Source organism: Nicotiana attenuata, chromosome 1 (assembly GCF_001879085.1).
Source record: "Nicotiana attenuata strain UT chromosome 1, NIATTr2, whole genome shotgun sequence".
NCBI classification, from domain to species: Eukaryota; Viridiplantae; Streptophyta; class Magnoliopsida; order Solanales; family Solanaceae; genus Nicotiana; species Nicotiana attenuata.
Window position 1 is genome coordinate 16,371,248 of NC_031989.1, and position 16,900 is coordinate 16,388,147.

At 36.5% G+C, this 16,900-nt stretch overlaps 3 protein-coding genes across 4 annotated transcripts in view; all 3 read right to left on the reverse strand.

The window, feature by feature from the left end:
• On the reverse strand, window positions 2,508-3,209 carry LOC109233397 (zinc finger protein 6-like). The gene has a single exon (XM_019399258.1). It carries the CDS (start codon window positions 3,207-3,209, stop codon window positions 2,508-2,510), a length of 702 nt encoding a protein of 233 aa, XP_019254803.1.
• LOC109207485 (probable inactive shikimate kinase like 1, chloroplastic) lies at window positions 5,502-10,071 on the reverse strand. Of its 2 annotated transcripts, XR_002065030.1 has the most exons (12): window positions 9,850-10,071; window positions 9,474-9,520; window positions 9,319-9,373; window positions 8,989-9,061; window positions 8,816-8,903; window positions 8,641-8,723; window positions 8,422-8,545; window positions 8,183-8,261; window positions 8,038-8,102; window positions 7,835-7,933; window positions 6,938-7,064; window positions 5,502-5,892 (listed from the first exon to the last, which is right to left on the reverse strand). XR_002065030.1 is itself a non-coding variant. In XM_019370449.1 (11 exons), exons 1-10 carry the CDS (start codon window positions 10,007-10,009, stop codon window positions 7,865-7,867), a joined length of 843 nt encoding a protein of 280 aa, XP_019225994.1. In that variant the 5' UTR covers window positions 10,010-10,071; the 3' UTR covers window positions 6,807-7,064; window positions 7,835-7,864. The 2 variants fall into 2 exon arrangements, 1 of the variants encoding a protein (XP_019225994.1); XM_019370449.1 differs by lacking the exon at window positions 5,502-5,892 and having other exon boundaries at window positions 6,807-7,064.
• The window catches only part of LOC109207590 (uncharacterized protein At2g33490-like), a 6,985-nt gene continuing 1,014 nt past the window's right edge, over window positions 10,930-16,900 (reverse strand). Inside the window, exons 4-12 of the mRNA XM_019370557.1 lie at window positions 16,675-16,749; window positions 15,762-15,823; window positions 15,610-15,678; window positions 14,029-14,057; window positions 13,749-13,938; window positions 13,418-13,639; window positions 12,785-12,841; window positions 11,575-12,550; window positions 10,930-11,137 (exon numbers count right to left, since the gene is read on the reverse strand). Coding sequence (XP_019226102.1) covers window positions 11,127-11,137; window positions 11,575-12,550; window positions 12,785-12,841; window positions 13,418-13,639; window positions 13,749-13,938; window positions 14,029-14,057; window positions 15,610-15,678; window positions 15,762-15,823; window positions 16,675-16,749 — 1,691 coding nt within the window. The 3' untranslated portion in view covers window positions 10,930-11,126. The remainder of the gene's footprint in view (window positions 11,138-11,574; window positions 12,551-12,784; window positions 12,842-13,417; window positions 13,640-13,748; window positions 13,939-14,028; window positions 14,058-15,609; window positions 15,679-15,761; window positions 15,824-16,674; window positions 16,750-16,900) is intronic.

Sequence of the window (16,900 nt, forward strand, 5' to 3'; positions counted from 1 at the left end):
AATGTTTTCAAAACATATTTTCCAACTTTATTTTGGAAAAACATGTACTCCCTCTGGTCCAAAATAAGTGATTTTTGAATGCCTTTTAGCATTAATTAGCAATGGAATTGATCATATTAACCTTTACTATCTCACATAAATACTCCTAACACATATTCCAACACCATTTACTTCAAGGACAATGTAGGAAAAAAATAATTAATTCATTCTTGAAATCTGGAAAAATCACTTATTTTGGACCACAAAAAAAGACCAAAAAAATCACTTATTTTGGACCGGAGGGAGTATATAATTCCCAAGTTTTGGGATTTGGGATTTGAGATTTGGCAAAAATGTAGGCAAAATTTATGGCCAAATATGAGTTTTGAAAATAAATTCCAAATTTATTTTGGCAAAACTCATAGCCAAATGGGGCCTTTTCTTTTCTTTTCCTTTTGATAAAATATGCCACCTTTCGTCTTTGAAAGGAAAAACAAAAATAAAAAAGGTGCTACCTTCTTTTCTGTGTTTGTATCAGAAGTAAGCAAGCAATGATTTGATTACAGGTTCTTTTTTTCTGGGGTATTTTGGGTTAACAAGCTTAAAAGAAGGAACTCCAATAGCCTGTGGGTCAGGCTTCTAAAATCTGCTTATTTTGAGAAGTGTGTTTTCCAAATGTACTTTTCAAAAAAAGTAATTTTGGTGAGAAGCATTTTGTGTTTGACTAATTAATTTTGAAAAATACTTTTGAGTAGTAATTAGTTTGGTCAAGCTTGGGGCTATAAATCTCTTAGCATTTTGCTGCGAGTTGATCAACCTTTACATAATGTGGCATGGGAAAACTCACTCATCGTCAAAAGTTTGGGTCGAAGGAAATGTTGATATGTTAGGTGGGGCCTTAATCATATCCTCATCAATTACGTACCCTAAATCTTTAGGTTTATCCCCTTCCCTTTAATGTTTGAGTTGAGCTTCTTGTTGACGTGTGAGAAAGTGAAAGCTAAACGTACATAGGAATTGAGTTAATTGAGTTTTAGTTCTTATCTCTTTAGTAATAGCCAAAAGCACGGAGAGCCTTGGTTTGTGAGCTCAAGGACAGGGTTATCAAAAACAAAATCAGAGATTTTCTTGCAAGTTTGCTCTCAAGAAAATATGGAAATACAAAGTAAAAAAAAAAGGACCAAATTTGATTAGGCAAAAGACGTTTAGGTGGTGGTGGTCCCTCCATCGATTGTCCTAAGTATAGTAAGAGAAATCAGTCAAAAGCTATCGTAGCAAGTGTAATGCTAATATTACATGTGCCATTAAGAATGAAGGAGTATATATAGGATGTTTTTTAACTAAGTAATAGTAATTGATTTCCCTATTCTGTAGGTAACGGTAGTTAATGTTGTGTTGCAGAGTATAAGGTAGTACTATTTTAGAACAAGTAGTGTGTACATTAAGTAATAATGGGAATCAGAAGAATGAACAAATTAGGAATGGTTTTTATTTTGTAGTAAAGTAATAAAAAGGTGTTGGTTTTGAAGCTCAACAGAATGCTCACTTTGTTGGGGCTACACGACAGCAGAATAAATGGGACTATCTCACTGTATTATGTTATCCACTGCAGAAAACACACGTAAAAATTAATTATACTAACTAGTACTTAATCAATAAATAAAGACAAAACTACCTGTTACTTCTTTTACTCATTTCTCTGCTCCATAATTGAATAACATAAGTAGTTAATAAATACATACAATATCACATTCACATTAATTACACATTGCTTGAACATCAAAGAGTATATATATATCTTTTCAACTATGCATGCATGCAACCTAAAATAACTACTACTACTGCCCATACTATTCCTACTCAAAATTATGATATATTATCCATAACAATCAGTTTTCTTCATATATACTCTATTCACACCCAAACTAAAATTACTAATCGATTAACTGAATTTAAAATTTTAATAAGTGGGAGCCACCATCATTTGTCAGCTTTACAGTTTTCTTAACCCTCTCCCCCTAACCAACCCTGGCCTCTCTCCCAAAACATAGTACACATATACCACTTGTTGTACATATTGGATAAGCAGTTCATTTGGAGCTTTCAACAAAAAGAGGAGACGAAACTTTAGCTGAATTCACAGAATTTGCATTGGTTTAATTACCATAAATACAAACGTAAAATGAAAATTAAGAAGCTCAACAGAATTCATGATATTCATCTGTAAAACTTTTTAACTACAGGGAATTAAGACTAGTTTAGTACCTATATCTAGCTAGTGAATGATCTAGATCTGACGCCGGCCATGAGTGTAACTGCTTGAGTTGCTCGTTCTACTCTTTAAAAAAAAAGAAAAAAAAAAAAAACAAACTCAATACCCTGAATAATATTTTTTGCAAACTAATTAATGCTTCAGTAGCTCGCTAATATTCTAAAGACTAAAACTCCAATAACAGTGAATTTCTTTTTTCTCTTACTAAGACTAGAAAAAGGAATTAAAACAGAGATCTAGCAGGACCCAATTTCTCCTACAAACGAAGGGTAAGGTCAAGATTGAGCTGGTGATTATCCATAGAAGACAAATCCTGTGCCGTCGAGAGAGTAGCATCACCACCAGTAAAATAGACATGATGACCGCCGAGTCCAAGAGACGGTACCGGAGGAGGATGATAAACGTCAGAGGAGGAGAAAGGGTTAAAGACATTGATATTGTTTGAAGCTGGTGTTTGGAGCTGGCCCCTACAGTAATTAGCGTAGGGGTTATAACTATAAGTAGTATTAGTATGATTAATGTTACCATTAATGTCGATGCTGTTTTGTTCAGGCAGCATCTGGCCAGTCATCAGAGGATAATTATTCAAACTAGGCTCCAGCTGCTTCTCGTTGTTGTTGTTGTTGTTTTGAAGAAAATGGAAATGTACCATATTACGGTCGTCGGAGTCGGTGCCGGTGACCGGGAACATAGTACGACGAGAAGCGGCTCTTTCACGCTTGTGAGCATTTTGGTGACCACCCAAAGCTTGAGAAGTGCAAAACTTGCGAGAACAGTAGAGGCAAGAGAACATTCTAGAAGGTTGAACCTTTGGCTTATTAGGCTTTGGGAGAGGAATGGGTTGCTGCTGCTGATTCAGATTAGAAGGAACATTGATATCAGACATCATGACCATTTCAGTGGAATTAGAGTACTGCTGTTGGTTCCAGAAGTCGTAAACTAGGTTGGGGTCGGCCATTGTTGCTGTAGCTGGAGATATAAGAAAAGAGAGAAATGTATGTGAAAATGATGAGAGTGGAGAATTATATATAGAGAGAGTAGTGATCAGAAAAAGTGGAAGGAGGAGAAGCAGTAAGTAGTGAGAGCAGGGAATTGTTGCAAATGGTGATAGAATTTGGCAGAGCAGAGAGAAAGAGAGAGTGTTTCTGCCTCTGTTTAATTTGTTTTTATCTATTTATCTATCTCTACCCCACTTTTTCAATTAGTGTACACTAGGGGGGCACTTCAACACTTTTTACTAATTCTGTCATCATCAAATTGCATGCATGTAATCACTAATGATAACTCATACTAATACCAAATCTTTTTGGTTTGTAAATAACACTTACGACCTACAAATAGATTTATCACTTTACAGGTTCTCAAACCACATTTATTATAAAACAGTTAATTTCATTTATTTGGTTTTTAAGTACTCTAATATTGTGAAAGCTCTTAATTTACATTATAAGTTTATAAACATTCTACCCTTTCTTGGCATTACATGAGGCACATTTTACAGAGTATGACATTAAGTACATATTCTTTCGGAAACCACCTCTCTGTTCCACCAAGATATAGGAATAATGTTTGCGAACACACTATCCTCCTCAGAACTTGTGAGAATATACTGGATTGATGTTGAAATTAAGGACATTGTTTGCGGCGCGGCATAGTATCCGGCCATGCGCATTTAACTAGTTAGGACTTTTATCATGCTAAATTTGACCTAATTAACATTCGTAACTAGTGTTGTTCAACGTTGCATATTCCTCATCATTTAGGTTTTTTTATCCTTTACATATAGTTGCAGTCCTGATTCTGTTAAAGTTATATATCCTCACTAGGAGTAACACTCTTTAAGAGGATTAGGTACACACTGGTTCGGTTTAAAGGATACGAGGTAGGAGAAGTACGTGAAAGTTTTTTATATTATTTTTTTTTTTTAGGGGGGTTGGGTGGATGGGGCTTAACAACTTTCATATCTTTAAGGAAAAGAGTGATTGACAAGATGAATGTGAGGATATGTGTATCTGCATTCAACAATTCCTTGTAGTATATTATAATTCTGACACACAAAATTAAAGGGAAGTCTAATCACATTCAACTTTGAATTCAAATAAATCACTAAAATGACACCCTACCCAATATGGCTACACTAGTAAACAATCCTAAAATGGAGTCCTACTCTTATTCCAGAGGTATGGTGATACACGCCTAAGTTATGTCAACTAGTACTACTCCTGAATGACTATTTCAGAAACTACACTTTGACGGGAAGCCAAGTAGATTAAAACATTTTATGTTTTGTTTTTTCTTTGATGTAACGATTGAAAGACTGATACGATGAGGCACACTTATAAGGGGAAAATTTTAAAAAGAAAAGCTAGAAATAATTAGAATTATAGTAAAGAGATGTGATATGGACAGTGGCGAGGCAAAATTTCCTTTAAGGAGGTCCAAAAAGAAAAAAGTTAAAATATTAAATGAAATCGTAGTTAGTGGGAATTGAACCAATGACCTCACAAAGGTTTTGAAACCCCTGATAACCAATATATGCTTTTGGGCTATGTCAAAGGGATTCAAGACATAATATATAGAAATAAAAAAATAAATTTCGCCTTATATATACAGCGTAGTTTTTCGACAAAGAAGGTTCGGGTGAAACCTTTCCGCCCCTAAATCCGCCCCTGGATGTGAAGTACTAATTAATTAACATCTCGGTGGTTCATTATAAAAGGAACAAAAAAGATATGAAATGTACCAAAAGGACAGGAAGGGGAGAGGGACTGAGGAATCACCCACTTGCTTGGCTGCAGTGTCGTACAAACGCACCCCAGGGCAGCAATGCTGCAGTTTGTTTGTTACAGTAGATGACAATTAGGAGACACGTGTCACATAAATATAAGTTAAAAAAAAGAAACAATTATATGATGGAGACTTGGAGAGGAGGGAACTAAACTAGAGCTGCGATTCAGGAGTAATTAATAATATTGTACTGTACTGAATAGAGGAGAGTGGGAAGTATGAGCCTATCATTATCATCATCACCCCAATGTAATTCCTGTCGGAGTTTCCAAAACAGCTCTATATTCCCTCTCCCTCGCAACTGCCCAAGCTAACACCTACACTTCATTTATTCATAAGAAGATAGACTACCAAATTAAAGTAGCCCAGGTACCTCTTAACAAGACGTCTGAATGTGACATAACTTATGTGTATCGTGCTCACTCCCCAATGTATATAAATAGTGATCAACTCAAACTCCACATTTTAAATTAAAATTTGAATATTCAAAGTATTACTATAAGATACAATTCTTATTCTCATGTCAATATATAGAAAAAGAGTATTTTCAAATATTGAATAAAATTCACTTAGAGTGAACATAGGAAAGTAAGAAAGAATTCAATAGGATTGGCATCAGCAGTCAGCACATGGCTGTGTGGCCTCTGCATGAAATTTTCAGCAACTGCGTCATCCTCCATAGCTAGTCCGATCCGACACTTTTCCCTTATATGGAACGTACTAGGATATATGGCCTTCAATCTTCTTTTATTTCGACAACCAAACATCACTTATACTCTCACCCAAAAGAAAACATATATAATCACAAAGAGAAAGAGAGGCAACCTTGTAGGTCGAATTTGGACGAGCCTTTCCTGAAATGGATTAGGATCGCTTCACCAACCAGTTCAAAGCTAATCTAACATGAAGTTATATGTTTGAACAAACAGACTTGGCATCTTTCACCATTGATTTGACTGCTCCATTCAACATTGTACAGGACCTAAGGCTCTCGAGCTTCAACAACATGCCTAATTAAAACAAAAAACTACTACTCATACTTAGTATATATCTACCCAGGCACACAGCTGTGTCTTAATTTATTTGTTCTAATTAAGCACTACATTGATGTTATTAGCTTTGCAATATTTCCATCCCTCCCCTTTATAACCACTTCACCCTGGATTCAACGTCCCAAAAGAATTATTGTTCTGATATATATAATTGGGGGAAACTCAACTACAGAAGAGGTCAGATTTTGAGAATTTAATTGTAAATAATCTGAATGATCCGAAACGCATATGTGAAAATGCTATGTCTTCAGCTACCCCTCCAAAACCTGAGGATGATTTTTCTGGTGTCATTTGCTAATGAGATCTAGAGGTTTTTTGATTTATTTTTTTGATACCTTTATCGAACATTTCATTATGCGCTGCCCAATTCAAATCTGAGCATGTTACCATTAGAGGCAAGGCAATCGGTAAGTGTGAGTTGGGTGCTTCTGATTAAGAATAACCAAAAAAGGCCAAATAACATTACGCAAAGCTAAATATTGAAATTTTTCAAACGAATTTAGCCAACTTCTTGCTTAAAACACACCATCTGAAGGCCAATAGTATGTATAGCTGAAAAATTTACAAGCTGTGTCACACCCTTTCTATTATTGAAAAAATGACAAAAAGGAAAAAGTGAAACAACAAAAGATAGCTGTATGGTCACTATATAGAACAAGGCTCTAACGCTAACTGCATATAAATGGAAGCAAAAATTTGGAGGTGGGAGTTACTCGGTTGGTAGATGTTTAACTTTTAATTATTAGGAAGTTGAAACTTATTTTGCAGATTGGCACTTAGAAGAGAGTTTCATCCGACCACAGTAAGATACAAATGTGCAGAAAAGTACAACATTTACAATACTCACAATATACATGCCGCTTAAGAATTACTCTCACAATACTACAAGTCATTCAACTGCAAGAGCTTCAAGTGTTGCCAACTTTCTCCAACTTCAGCACAGCACATAAGGATCCAAACAATAAAGGTTGATTCTGCACATAATAATTCGAATAATTTCAAAATCTTTCATTAGCTGTTCTAATAATAGAATCGTCGCATTCAATTGTATGTTTAAGACTTTTTTGTTATAAGTCACAGTTGTGCATCTAAGACTTGTTCAATATGATTATTTTGGTCAACAATATACTGTTTTCTAGTCATTCGTAAGTTCATCGGCATTTTTTAACTTGAACTTCTAAATGACTAATTGCAATTAGTAGGAAGTAACACTGATTTTTCTCTGTTTTCCCTTGAAAAGAGACATCCCTCTTGGGCAGCTTAGTCAAAACATGTCCTTGCTGTCAAAACCTCTTAAGTGCTTCCGTTTTTCCTCCCTACACCCTCCTTTATCTTCTTCTTAGTCTTCCCCCTCGAACTCCCCACATCATCTTAGTCAAATCCACAAATGTAACTTCAGGATTCAGCATGTCACTCTCTGTTATGTACTATTTTATGTGATCTACTTCTTTTTCCACATAAAGATTCCATATACCACAAGGTTAGATGCAGCTATGTATTATCACCGACACCGGTAGAAGCAGAAAATATATGATGAATGAAAGGACCGAGTGACTTGATAGTTTGGTTGCCTTAGGCTGCCTTCATCTAGAAGAGCAAGCCTAGCAAGAGGTATGACACATCACCAATAATCTCAGGTTTTCTAAATGATAACAGCATATAAATCCAAAGTCTAGTTAATTAGCAGGATGAGATTAAAAGAAATCATCAAACACCCCTGGGAAAAATGCTGATAAGAACTAACCTAGATAGTCGACATTGGTTGTGATCGAAACTAAAATGGCCTGGCAGCTTCTTCCATCAACTTCTTTACTCTCATCAATCTCTCTATCTCCTTCAGAGTCTAAAATCACCATAAAAAATAAAAAGTCTATTTAAGCTTACACGGTCAATTAGCGAAAAATATAAAAAAAAATCCTCCCACTTCATGGGGAATTTTTAGTTTACCTCCAAAACCATATCCTCTGCGGTTACTGCATCTAGTGTATCATAGCCTAACTGAGAAGCAACCTCTGCAAATGTAAAATAAGCTGTTAAAAATACAGCAAAAGAGACGTTAGTGCTACTGACTATGAAGCAAATAGCAAATTACTCTGGAGTGCAATAGTTGTATCAGCTGTAGCATATCCCTTACGGCTTTCTTCATACATAGCAGTTAATTGAGTCAACACCTGTTACCATGGTAGGCTAAAAATCAGCATAGCCCAACAGCTGAAGAAATCCACAAACAAGAGGCACCATTAGGTTAACAGAAGGAAGATTAAGAAGGAATATAAGAAAAATATCTCGGGTTTGTCTAGCTTTTTTGGGTGGAAGTCATCAGAAATAGACCTCGGGATATGATCCTTTTATTGTTTCAGCAGCAGGAGGTTGAAAACTCTCCTCCACAATTTCCTTGGCTACCATATCCAAGGGGACGTCAATCCATATTGATATGCCGTGTCTCATAAGCGCCCTACAAACATCAAGTATGATCAAGAACAAGTGACTATTCTTTTTTCCTCTTCCTGTTTGACAGGGGAGAAAAAATACAATTAGCAGCTGTCCTACAGATTAGCTGCACGCTGAACCGCACCATTCCCAGCACCAACAACAAGGCGACCCATGGACGATAACTGCTTCAGTACCTCCGTCTGCATTGCAAAGTGTAGTTTTGGTCATAAATCTCAACACAGAAAAGCAGTAAAAGACAGGAAAACACTGCATATGGACATTAGAAAGTCACTTCTGAGTCTCGAAAGCCCTTCAAGTCTGTCTTCACAAATGACCTGACAGCATCCTTTCCTCCCAAAGCTTCTTCAACGACACTGTCACTGCAACAATTAAGGCAACAACTTTAGTTACTAGACATGGTTATTATTGTAGCACTAGTTCCCGCAAACAACTTAAATGTATAACCTATCAAAATAATAATAGCGCAGTGCATCTGCAAGAAGTTTTCCCGAGTTGGATTTGATGGAGCTGTTTAAGCCTGTCAGTTCAAAGCAACACAAATTGGATAAGATAAATCTGCATCAGTGACTTTTGCAACGCATAACCAGTCTGAAGCCTGAATAAAGGAGGAGGGTTGCAGTAGGATGACGAGCTAGCTAAAGATATTCCAACTATGATAACTACGAGGGATTTATATATCTGACGCCAACCAATTTGGGATTGAGACACAAACTAGATAAAATGAGACAAGAAACAAAGAGAATGCTAAAATGGAGGTAGAAAAGTAATGCCCACCAACAAGGAAGATACAAGTTCCTTTCATGCCAGGAGATATTTCTGCTGCTTTCCTCTGAACACAAGAGAAGAACTACAACTGAGTAATTTAAAAAAATTAAAAACAAATAAGTAACTAATATCATTCAAAGTTTGGTTTTTATGCCCAATCCTACCTTCAAGGTTAACGAAAGATCAGATTGAGTGGCCTGGATTGTGGAATCTGAAAAAGCCCAAAAGACAGGTTACGTAACATTTTCTTTCCCCAAATTGGAGCGTGAAATCAACATTGGGAAAGAACTAGTGGTGAATTGGATGTGGATGAGCTCATCCATGCACTGCTTTGAACTAGACGAACTCTATATATAAGTAAGACAATTTTAAACAGTTACTTACTTTGCACCCATTACTACAACTGAGTAACGCATAATGTACTATAACACTGATAAGTATATAAGATTTTCGAATCTGCTTTGAGGGAACCAATATCAAGCACTTGGTATGCGACTATAACGGAAAGAAGAGAGAAGGAACGAAAACTGTATAGCTCACCGGAAGCACCAGGGTCGGAAAGTGCGAAGGTGCGAATTTTGAGCCTGAGAGAGGGAATTGAATATGGAAGATGAGTAGGACGAGGAAGCTGAGAATGGCGGGACTTGCCGGCGTATGGTTGTTGCAGCCACAATTGCTGAGGCAATTCGAATAGCTTCATTTTCTATGCCCAATTGCTTTTCGCTCCTATTCGCCTCTTTATCTTCACTTCTACATTCCTCCATCAACTTTCACAATTTTATTTTTTCCCCTTTTTGTCTTTTTCCGGCCTAACTTCAATGGTTTTTTTGTTTTGGTAAACGGAAAATATTCATTAATGTAAGGTATAGTACAAGTGAAAAAGTAGGCACGTAATCACTTAAAATTTTAAAATTTTCTACAATGACATTTACTGAGTTATTCAAACTTTATAGATTATATTAGTAATGCAACTTACCGAAGTTTAAATATTGAGAAATGAGAATTCGTAGCGTACTACTATAATCTTTTACCATGTAAAAAAATAATATTATCACTTTTACATATGGTAGCTGAAAAAGTATATAAAATTTATATAATTTTTGTATATAACATACAGAATATATATACATACAAAAAATATAAAACATTTATACATTAACGGCTATTATTTTTACAACAGCTATATAATATTATTTTTCTTATAAAGAAAAGAACACTTCGTAATTCATAAATGAAGTTTTGTGGTTTTATTTTCTCACTTGGTTGAACGTCTAATTACTGGAGAGAAAAACACTACTCGTTTTCGCTTTCAATTTAACCCTATGTAGCATTTCTTTTTACTTCCTGTCGGAAATAAACTGCCTTGTGCTCAAATTTACCAGTAAAACATTATATTACTAGTTTTCCTTTCATAACAATGGTGTTAAAACCAGTTTATGCGTCCCCACTAGTCTACTTGCCATCTCTCATCGACCAGATATTTAATAATTACTGGACTACGTACCTTATTAAGAACATAACTGAGATTTATTCTTGATTTGATTTTTTTTTCTTTTCAAGGCGTCTCCAAACGCTAGAAAGGGTGGAGAAGGCTACACTCCGGTATCAAACACCACGAGATCAAAACTGAGGCAGGGAGCTACCATTACATTCGTGTAAGATATATGGAGAACGTCAAATGGACAAAAAATAAAAACTTACATTAATAACATATGTACAAATCCCACTCCCGCAACACCAGCTTGTGGAAAAAAAACTCTACACCCCGAACCCAAAAGAAAAAAAAATATGTCACTTTCTGCGAAGGCTTACGTAAATCAGCTCCTACCTGCATCCACCGAAATTTAGATGTCAAAAGACAAGAAGGGAAAGGAATAAATTGAGCAATCAACACATAAAAATAATGCATTCTCCTATCTGCCTCCATGATATATCCAGAGCCTCTTTTAGCTACAGAAATACTTAACTACTTATCGACCATTTAACACCCCCCTCCCAAAAAAAAAACACCAAGCTGACATAGTCTTTTAGAGAAGAATTGACCAGGTGGGGGTGGAAGATTAGACAAGATCAAAAACAAGTTTTTTCCTTTTTACTTGTAACCCTTGCTTTTCCCATTCCAAAGGGACTCAGAGGCAGATCTTCATAATCAGGTTCACAGACAAGAGAAGAGGTTCACTGTAGAATTTATCATTTGCTCGGAAAAAGAAATAATCCATCTGGAAACAATATAGTTGCCAAGTAATTATAATCAAGATATTTTACCTCTGATTTGCCCAGAATTTGAAGCGTTTGAAAGCGATATAGGTGTTAATGGAGGAGAGCACATTACATCACCCTTGCCCTTTCTTTGAGGAGACTCTAGTAGCTGAGCTACATGTAGCGCCATTGCTCTCTGATTGTTGGACGGTATAGAGAAACTTCGAGGAATGGTTAATGGAGGAAGTGGTAGTGGAGAACCCGTATTTGATGCCAGCACAGGACTCTGATTTGTTGGAGACATTTCTCGATTTCTGTTGACTAGAGGCGCAGAGTGCCCAACTGCAGTTGAACTTGATGGCTTGGAGGCCAATAAGCCAGGAGGCCGCGGTAGCTCATGAAGCTCACTAATTTTTGGTGAAGAAACAAGGGGAGGTGAAGCACTGTAGGATACATCTAGAGTTGATGGTGGCTGAGTTATTGGTACTCCAGAGACCAATCCAGGTTCTAGAAGAGGCCGTTCAGCAGCCAAGCCAATAGGTCCGCTGGCAGATAACAAAGGCTTGCTCGATGAAGGTTTACTTGCTAATGGACCTGAGAAAGCAAGTCGTCTTATTTTTCTAGCATCAAGTCCATTTTGTACATCATATTGTGGGAAAGAAGTTCCCTCAGCAAGAGGCGGGGGTAGTGGGGCGGAGAGATTATTAGCAGTGGGTTGGGCTTTTGCAAGAATGTCCACTGACAAGTTTCCTTCTGTAAATTTAGAATTATTATCCATATTAAGCGGGGAAGAATGCCAGGGATTGTTGGTTCCTCCACTAGGATTTGTAGCACTAGAGTGAAGGGAAACACTCGTCCTTGTACTCAAACTTTTCGCATCAGCTGGAGTTGGTAAAACGTATGTGTGAAATTTGCGGACAGATGTCTGTGCTTGTTTGATTCTATCAGAAATATCCAATTTCTCCGCAAATATTGGAGCAGAATGACTGCCTGCACGAGGTTGTCTGGTAAAAGTCTGCTCTTGGTTTTTGACAAAATCCAACTGCAAGATGAGTATTCCAAATTAAATAAGCTAAGTGGAACTACCAAAAAAAAAAAAAAAAAATAATAATAATAATAATAATAATAATAAGCTAAGTCGCACAAGTTGATAATCTAAGGCAATGTGTGAAGTAGCTCAAAACAGTAATAAACCTCTTTCGAAAGAAATTACAGAACCCACAGCTGAATATATGTATACTGAGTACCAGTAACAGTAACAAGGACAGAATGTTACCTCCCCTTCCTCCATCCCAGAGGTTAGTAGGGCACTTGGAGCATCCGCCGGATCAAACTGCCAAAGTCAGGCATATTAGTCCAACAATTGGCAAATTAAACAAGTTCATCATCTCAAACCAAAATTCAATAATGCCTATATCACTACCAAGACAGATAATAACCACCATTCTCGGCTCTCCCTTTTTGTACGCACAAATTTACAGGCGGATGAATTCAGATGTGCATTGGATGAGTACAAGAAATTAGTCAAGGGATGAAATGCCACTGAAGGACAGAGGCAGTAAGAAAAAGGCTTAACTAGCCTTAGCAATAGTGGGATAAGCCTCAGTTTGTGTAGAAATGCATAGAGAACATTAGGAAAAGCAAAAGACATTTTTTCCTGCTTAAAGCAAGCACCCTATCACTTTACACAATACGACAAAAAAATGGGAATAGCATCGTGAACTAGAACATATTTATGTCAGCCAGTTTTATTGTGTTAGTTACAAGCAAAGGGCAGGCAACAGGATCTAAAAATTGACATGCTGCCAAAAGCTGCAACAGTCAAGATCTCCAGGATAAACCCGAAAAAAGGCAGTTCATAATCTTCCACAAAGGAAAATAGAGGCATGACAACAATATGGTAATTTACCTCCATTGAATCCCTCAATGGGAAAGGATCATTTAGTTCCTGCTTATTTTGTCTATAATCAAAACTCAATTCACCACCATCATTAGCCTCATAGCTCTTCCCTCCATCCTCACTATCATCCAATTCAACAAGTTGGTAGTCAATGTGTTGCTTTTCAGCAACCACCCTGATTTGTGGTTCAACAGCTTCAAGAGATTTCAGTCCTTTGCGGAAGAAATTCAACTGCTCCAGAAAAAGAGAAATTAGGCAAACAAGTCATTACCCGATCCAAGACAAAGATGGATAACCTATAATGGGACAAATGGAGCTAAAAAGAATTGCAAAAGGACACCTGTGCTCCATGGTGACGAACTGCTTGGGTCAAAAGGCTGCGACATTGCCCTTGCTTCAGAGATTGTACACGGAAAATGCAAAGTCTTGCCATTTCCTCATAGTCTTCCCGAGCCGCCTGTAACTGCTGAGAAGTAAAGTTCTCCCCTTTTCCACCCTTTCCCCTTTTTGCCATATACTCGTACACCTCCCTGTAGATCATGCCTGATGTTAGCAAGACATAATTTTTTAAAGAAAAATAGATATCTGTACCATGCCAAAAGACATGTGAAGAGGGATACCTTTTCTCATCACACTGCAGTTTCATCTCCTGCATCAAGGAAAAGGATACTACCCACTGAGTAATGAGGAAACATGCAAAAATTCTTACATAGAAGTGTTCTATATGCAACCTCCTGAAGAATTCATTCATATAACCGACTTTCGGCGGTTGATGCAAATTAATAGGATCTGTTTTGTTTGATCAACCAAATTGTTTTTGGTCATCTGACTGACTGGTTATTAGATTGATTTAATTAACCAGTCACAGAAGTAGTCTTAGTTATTAGCTGTAAAAGTTGATGTTTTATAGGATTAGCAAAAACTACTCTGATCAAAAAAACCAAATTAATGAGAAAAAGAAATCAGCAAATTTATTGGATTAACCCCAACCAACCAAGCCCTCATATTTATAGGGATTGTTGGTGTAACAATATTGTCGATAATTCAAAATCTATCAGAGAGCAAAGAAGCCACAGTTGTGGTGCATCTACAAGCAACTCCAAGCGCACCCAATTAAAACTTTACCACAGCACCTAATGCAGGACATCTTCAACTAAGGCCGCAAAAGAGATACACTGAAGAAGTGAAGATTATCAAGTAACTGTAACATAAGCTCATGTTGTACCTAGGTGAAAGGCATTAAGAGATCATCAAATTTGTCTCACAACTTGTAACTAGATTCGAATGACCATAACAAATTTGTCTCACAACTAGTAACTAGATTCGAATGACCATAACCGTAGACATTTCCTTATTCTATCCCAATTTAGCTCTTTTGGCAATAACAACACAGAAAAGGAAAAGAAACATCATCAAACGATATTACTTTCAAAAGTTTCAACCAATTAACTAGAAACAACAATCAGTCAGGACCAAAGAATTAGCATGGCTTATTATAATTAATAGTTTCCAAATTGTTGGAGTCAAATGAAACTGGCAATGAAGATCAATAAAAACCAACCTGCATCAAAAGTACCATAGAAGCAATGGCTCAAAAGAAAAGAAAACAAGATTAAAAGAAATTTCAGGTAGCATGCAGAACAAATTCATTTTGGTTCTCTCCATTTTCTTGGTACTTTGACATCAGAGTTACAGAAACAATTTGGCAACCATTAACCTCACTACATCTCATTCGTTTCAGGAACATGTAGGCTGAATTATTATGACAAAATTGCTCAGATCCAACAACTCTTGGTTAGTTACTGATTGCAGCACATGATGGGTACAAGAGGGGTTATTGAGGAAGAGAAAGGAAGAAAATGGAAATCTTTTACTATTGAAAAGGTACAGCTCATGTAGCCTTCTTGTTATCTAAAATGTGGATAAGAAAATAAAGCGCATAAATATCAAGACATATACAGTTAACAATCAATAAATAAAGAGAAAAGGGAAAGCTGAGGAAAGTTATAAATAATTATCAAATAATTGATAAAATTGAGAAAAGTGCCTTTTTATCTTACGATTTATCAAATACAGAAAACAATCAAAAATTTTGAAAAAAGTCTTTAGATTTGGATGGGAATGAATGAAAAAATATTAAATCGTCCCATATTGAATCTGGAAGATATAGGGGTGAATAACAGAATCACAAAAGAACAAACCTCCACTTTCCGAAGTTCACTAAGAAGAGATTCAGATGGATTTGTGATAGTTACGATGATATGCGAACGCTGCAATACAAAAAGCAAAAGTCATAACACATTCAATATAATTTGGTAGAACGATTATTAATGAGAGAAAGAATGGCACTGACATAGCAGTCGACGAGTTTCTGAAGTTCTAATTGTACTCCTCCTAACATTGACAGTGCTTTGCCTGCATATAGAAAGTATTTGACAAAGGAAATAATCACACAGCAGAATGAGGAATTATGGGCAAGTTCATTTTTAAATGGTAGATTACATGCATATAGCAGCGAAAGGAACATCTCAAAGAACTTCTGCCACAGAGAAAGAGGAACTGAAAAACTCAGCAAACAAAAAGGGAACGGAAATGGATAGAAAACAAATGTTATACATGTGCAATCAGATTTTCAAGAAGAGAATAATGGAACAGATATCATAAATTTACTACAGTACACACTGGAAACTACTAAGACAGGAATGCGTGACTCTTCTCTTTCCATTTGGAACAACTTTATTCTACTTCATCTTCCTTTTGCTGCACTGTGGGTGGGCCTGGGAAGACACAGCAACCAGTGGGAAATAACACTTTTTACAGTGCCAGATATCATTTGATCTGGAGGGGAGATCGTGATTAAATTCACAATCTTAGATACCAAATAAAAAACTCCAAACCAATGAAACCAGGTGGAGCTCCTGCATGGTAAAGGTATAACAATGCCAAAGGTGTAACATTCACTCAAGCACTAAAAAGGGCAAATCCAATTTTTCTTTTCTTACTGAAAAGTTCAAAGGAATTAACAAGAACTGGTAGCACAAAAAGTGGGGCCCAATCTTTTATTTCAACTTCTATATTCACCTAACATCTAAGTATACATTAAGCAAGGATGTTAATGCTCAAATACGCTTTGCACAGAAGCACAGGTTTAGCTGATAACTTTATTTAAGCAGTAGAAACGATCCCAGCCTAATTGTTCAAGCAGAACCCAACAAAGAAAAGAACTATAGAATTATATAAGGAGACCTAAACATCGATTCACTGACCATTTTCTCCATCACCATTCAGTGCAATTTTCTCCAAAAGGCAGGTGCCCATTTCCATCAAGGATTCTGAAAACTCTGCAAAAGGAAAAGACAAAATTGATGGTCTTTGATGAGCTAAAGATGGGATTCTTTTACGAAGTAACTAAATACGCAATTTACATAAAGGTTTACAGATATAGATCATCTAGAAAGACTAAAATAACGGGGTGTGTGTGTGTGTGGGGGG

Coding starts and splice junctions, on each gene's coding strand:
- LOC109233397 (XM_019399258.1), bottom strand. CDS start 3,209: ATGGCCGACCCCAACCTAGTTTACGACTTCTGGAACCAACAGCAGTAC.
- LOC109207485 (XM_019370449.1), bottom strand. CDS start 10,009: ATGAAGCTATTCGAATTGCCTCAGCAATTGTGGCTGCAACAACCATAC. Junction 8,546..8,640: donor GTTCAGCGTGCAGCTAATCT/GTAGGACAGCTG, acceptor TGATGTTTGTAG/GGCGCTTATGAGACACGGCA. Junction 8,103..8,182: donor TACAACTATTGCACTCCAGA/GTAATTTGCTAT, acceptor TTACATTTGCAG/AGGTTGCTTCTCAGTTAGGC.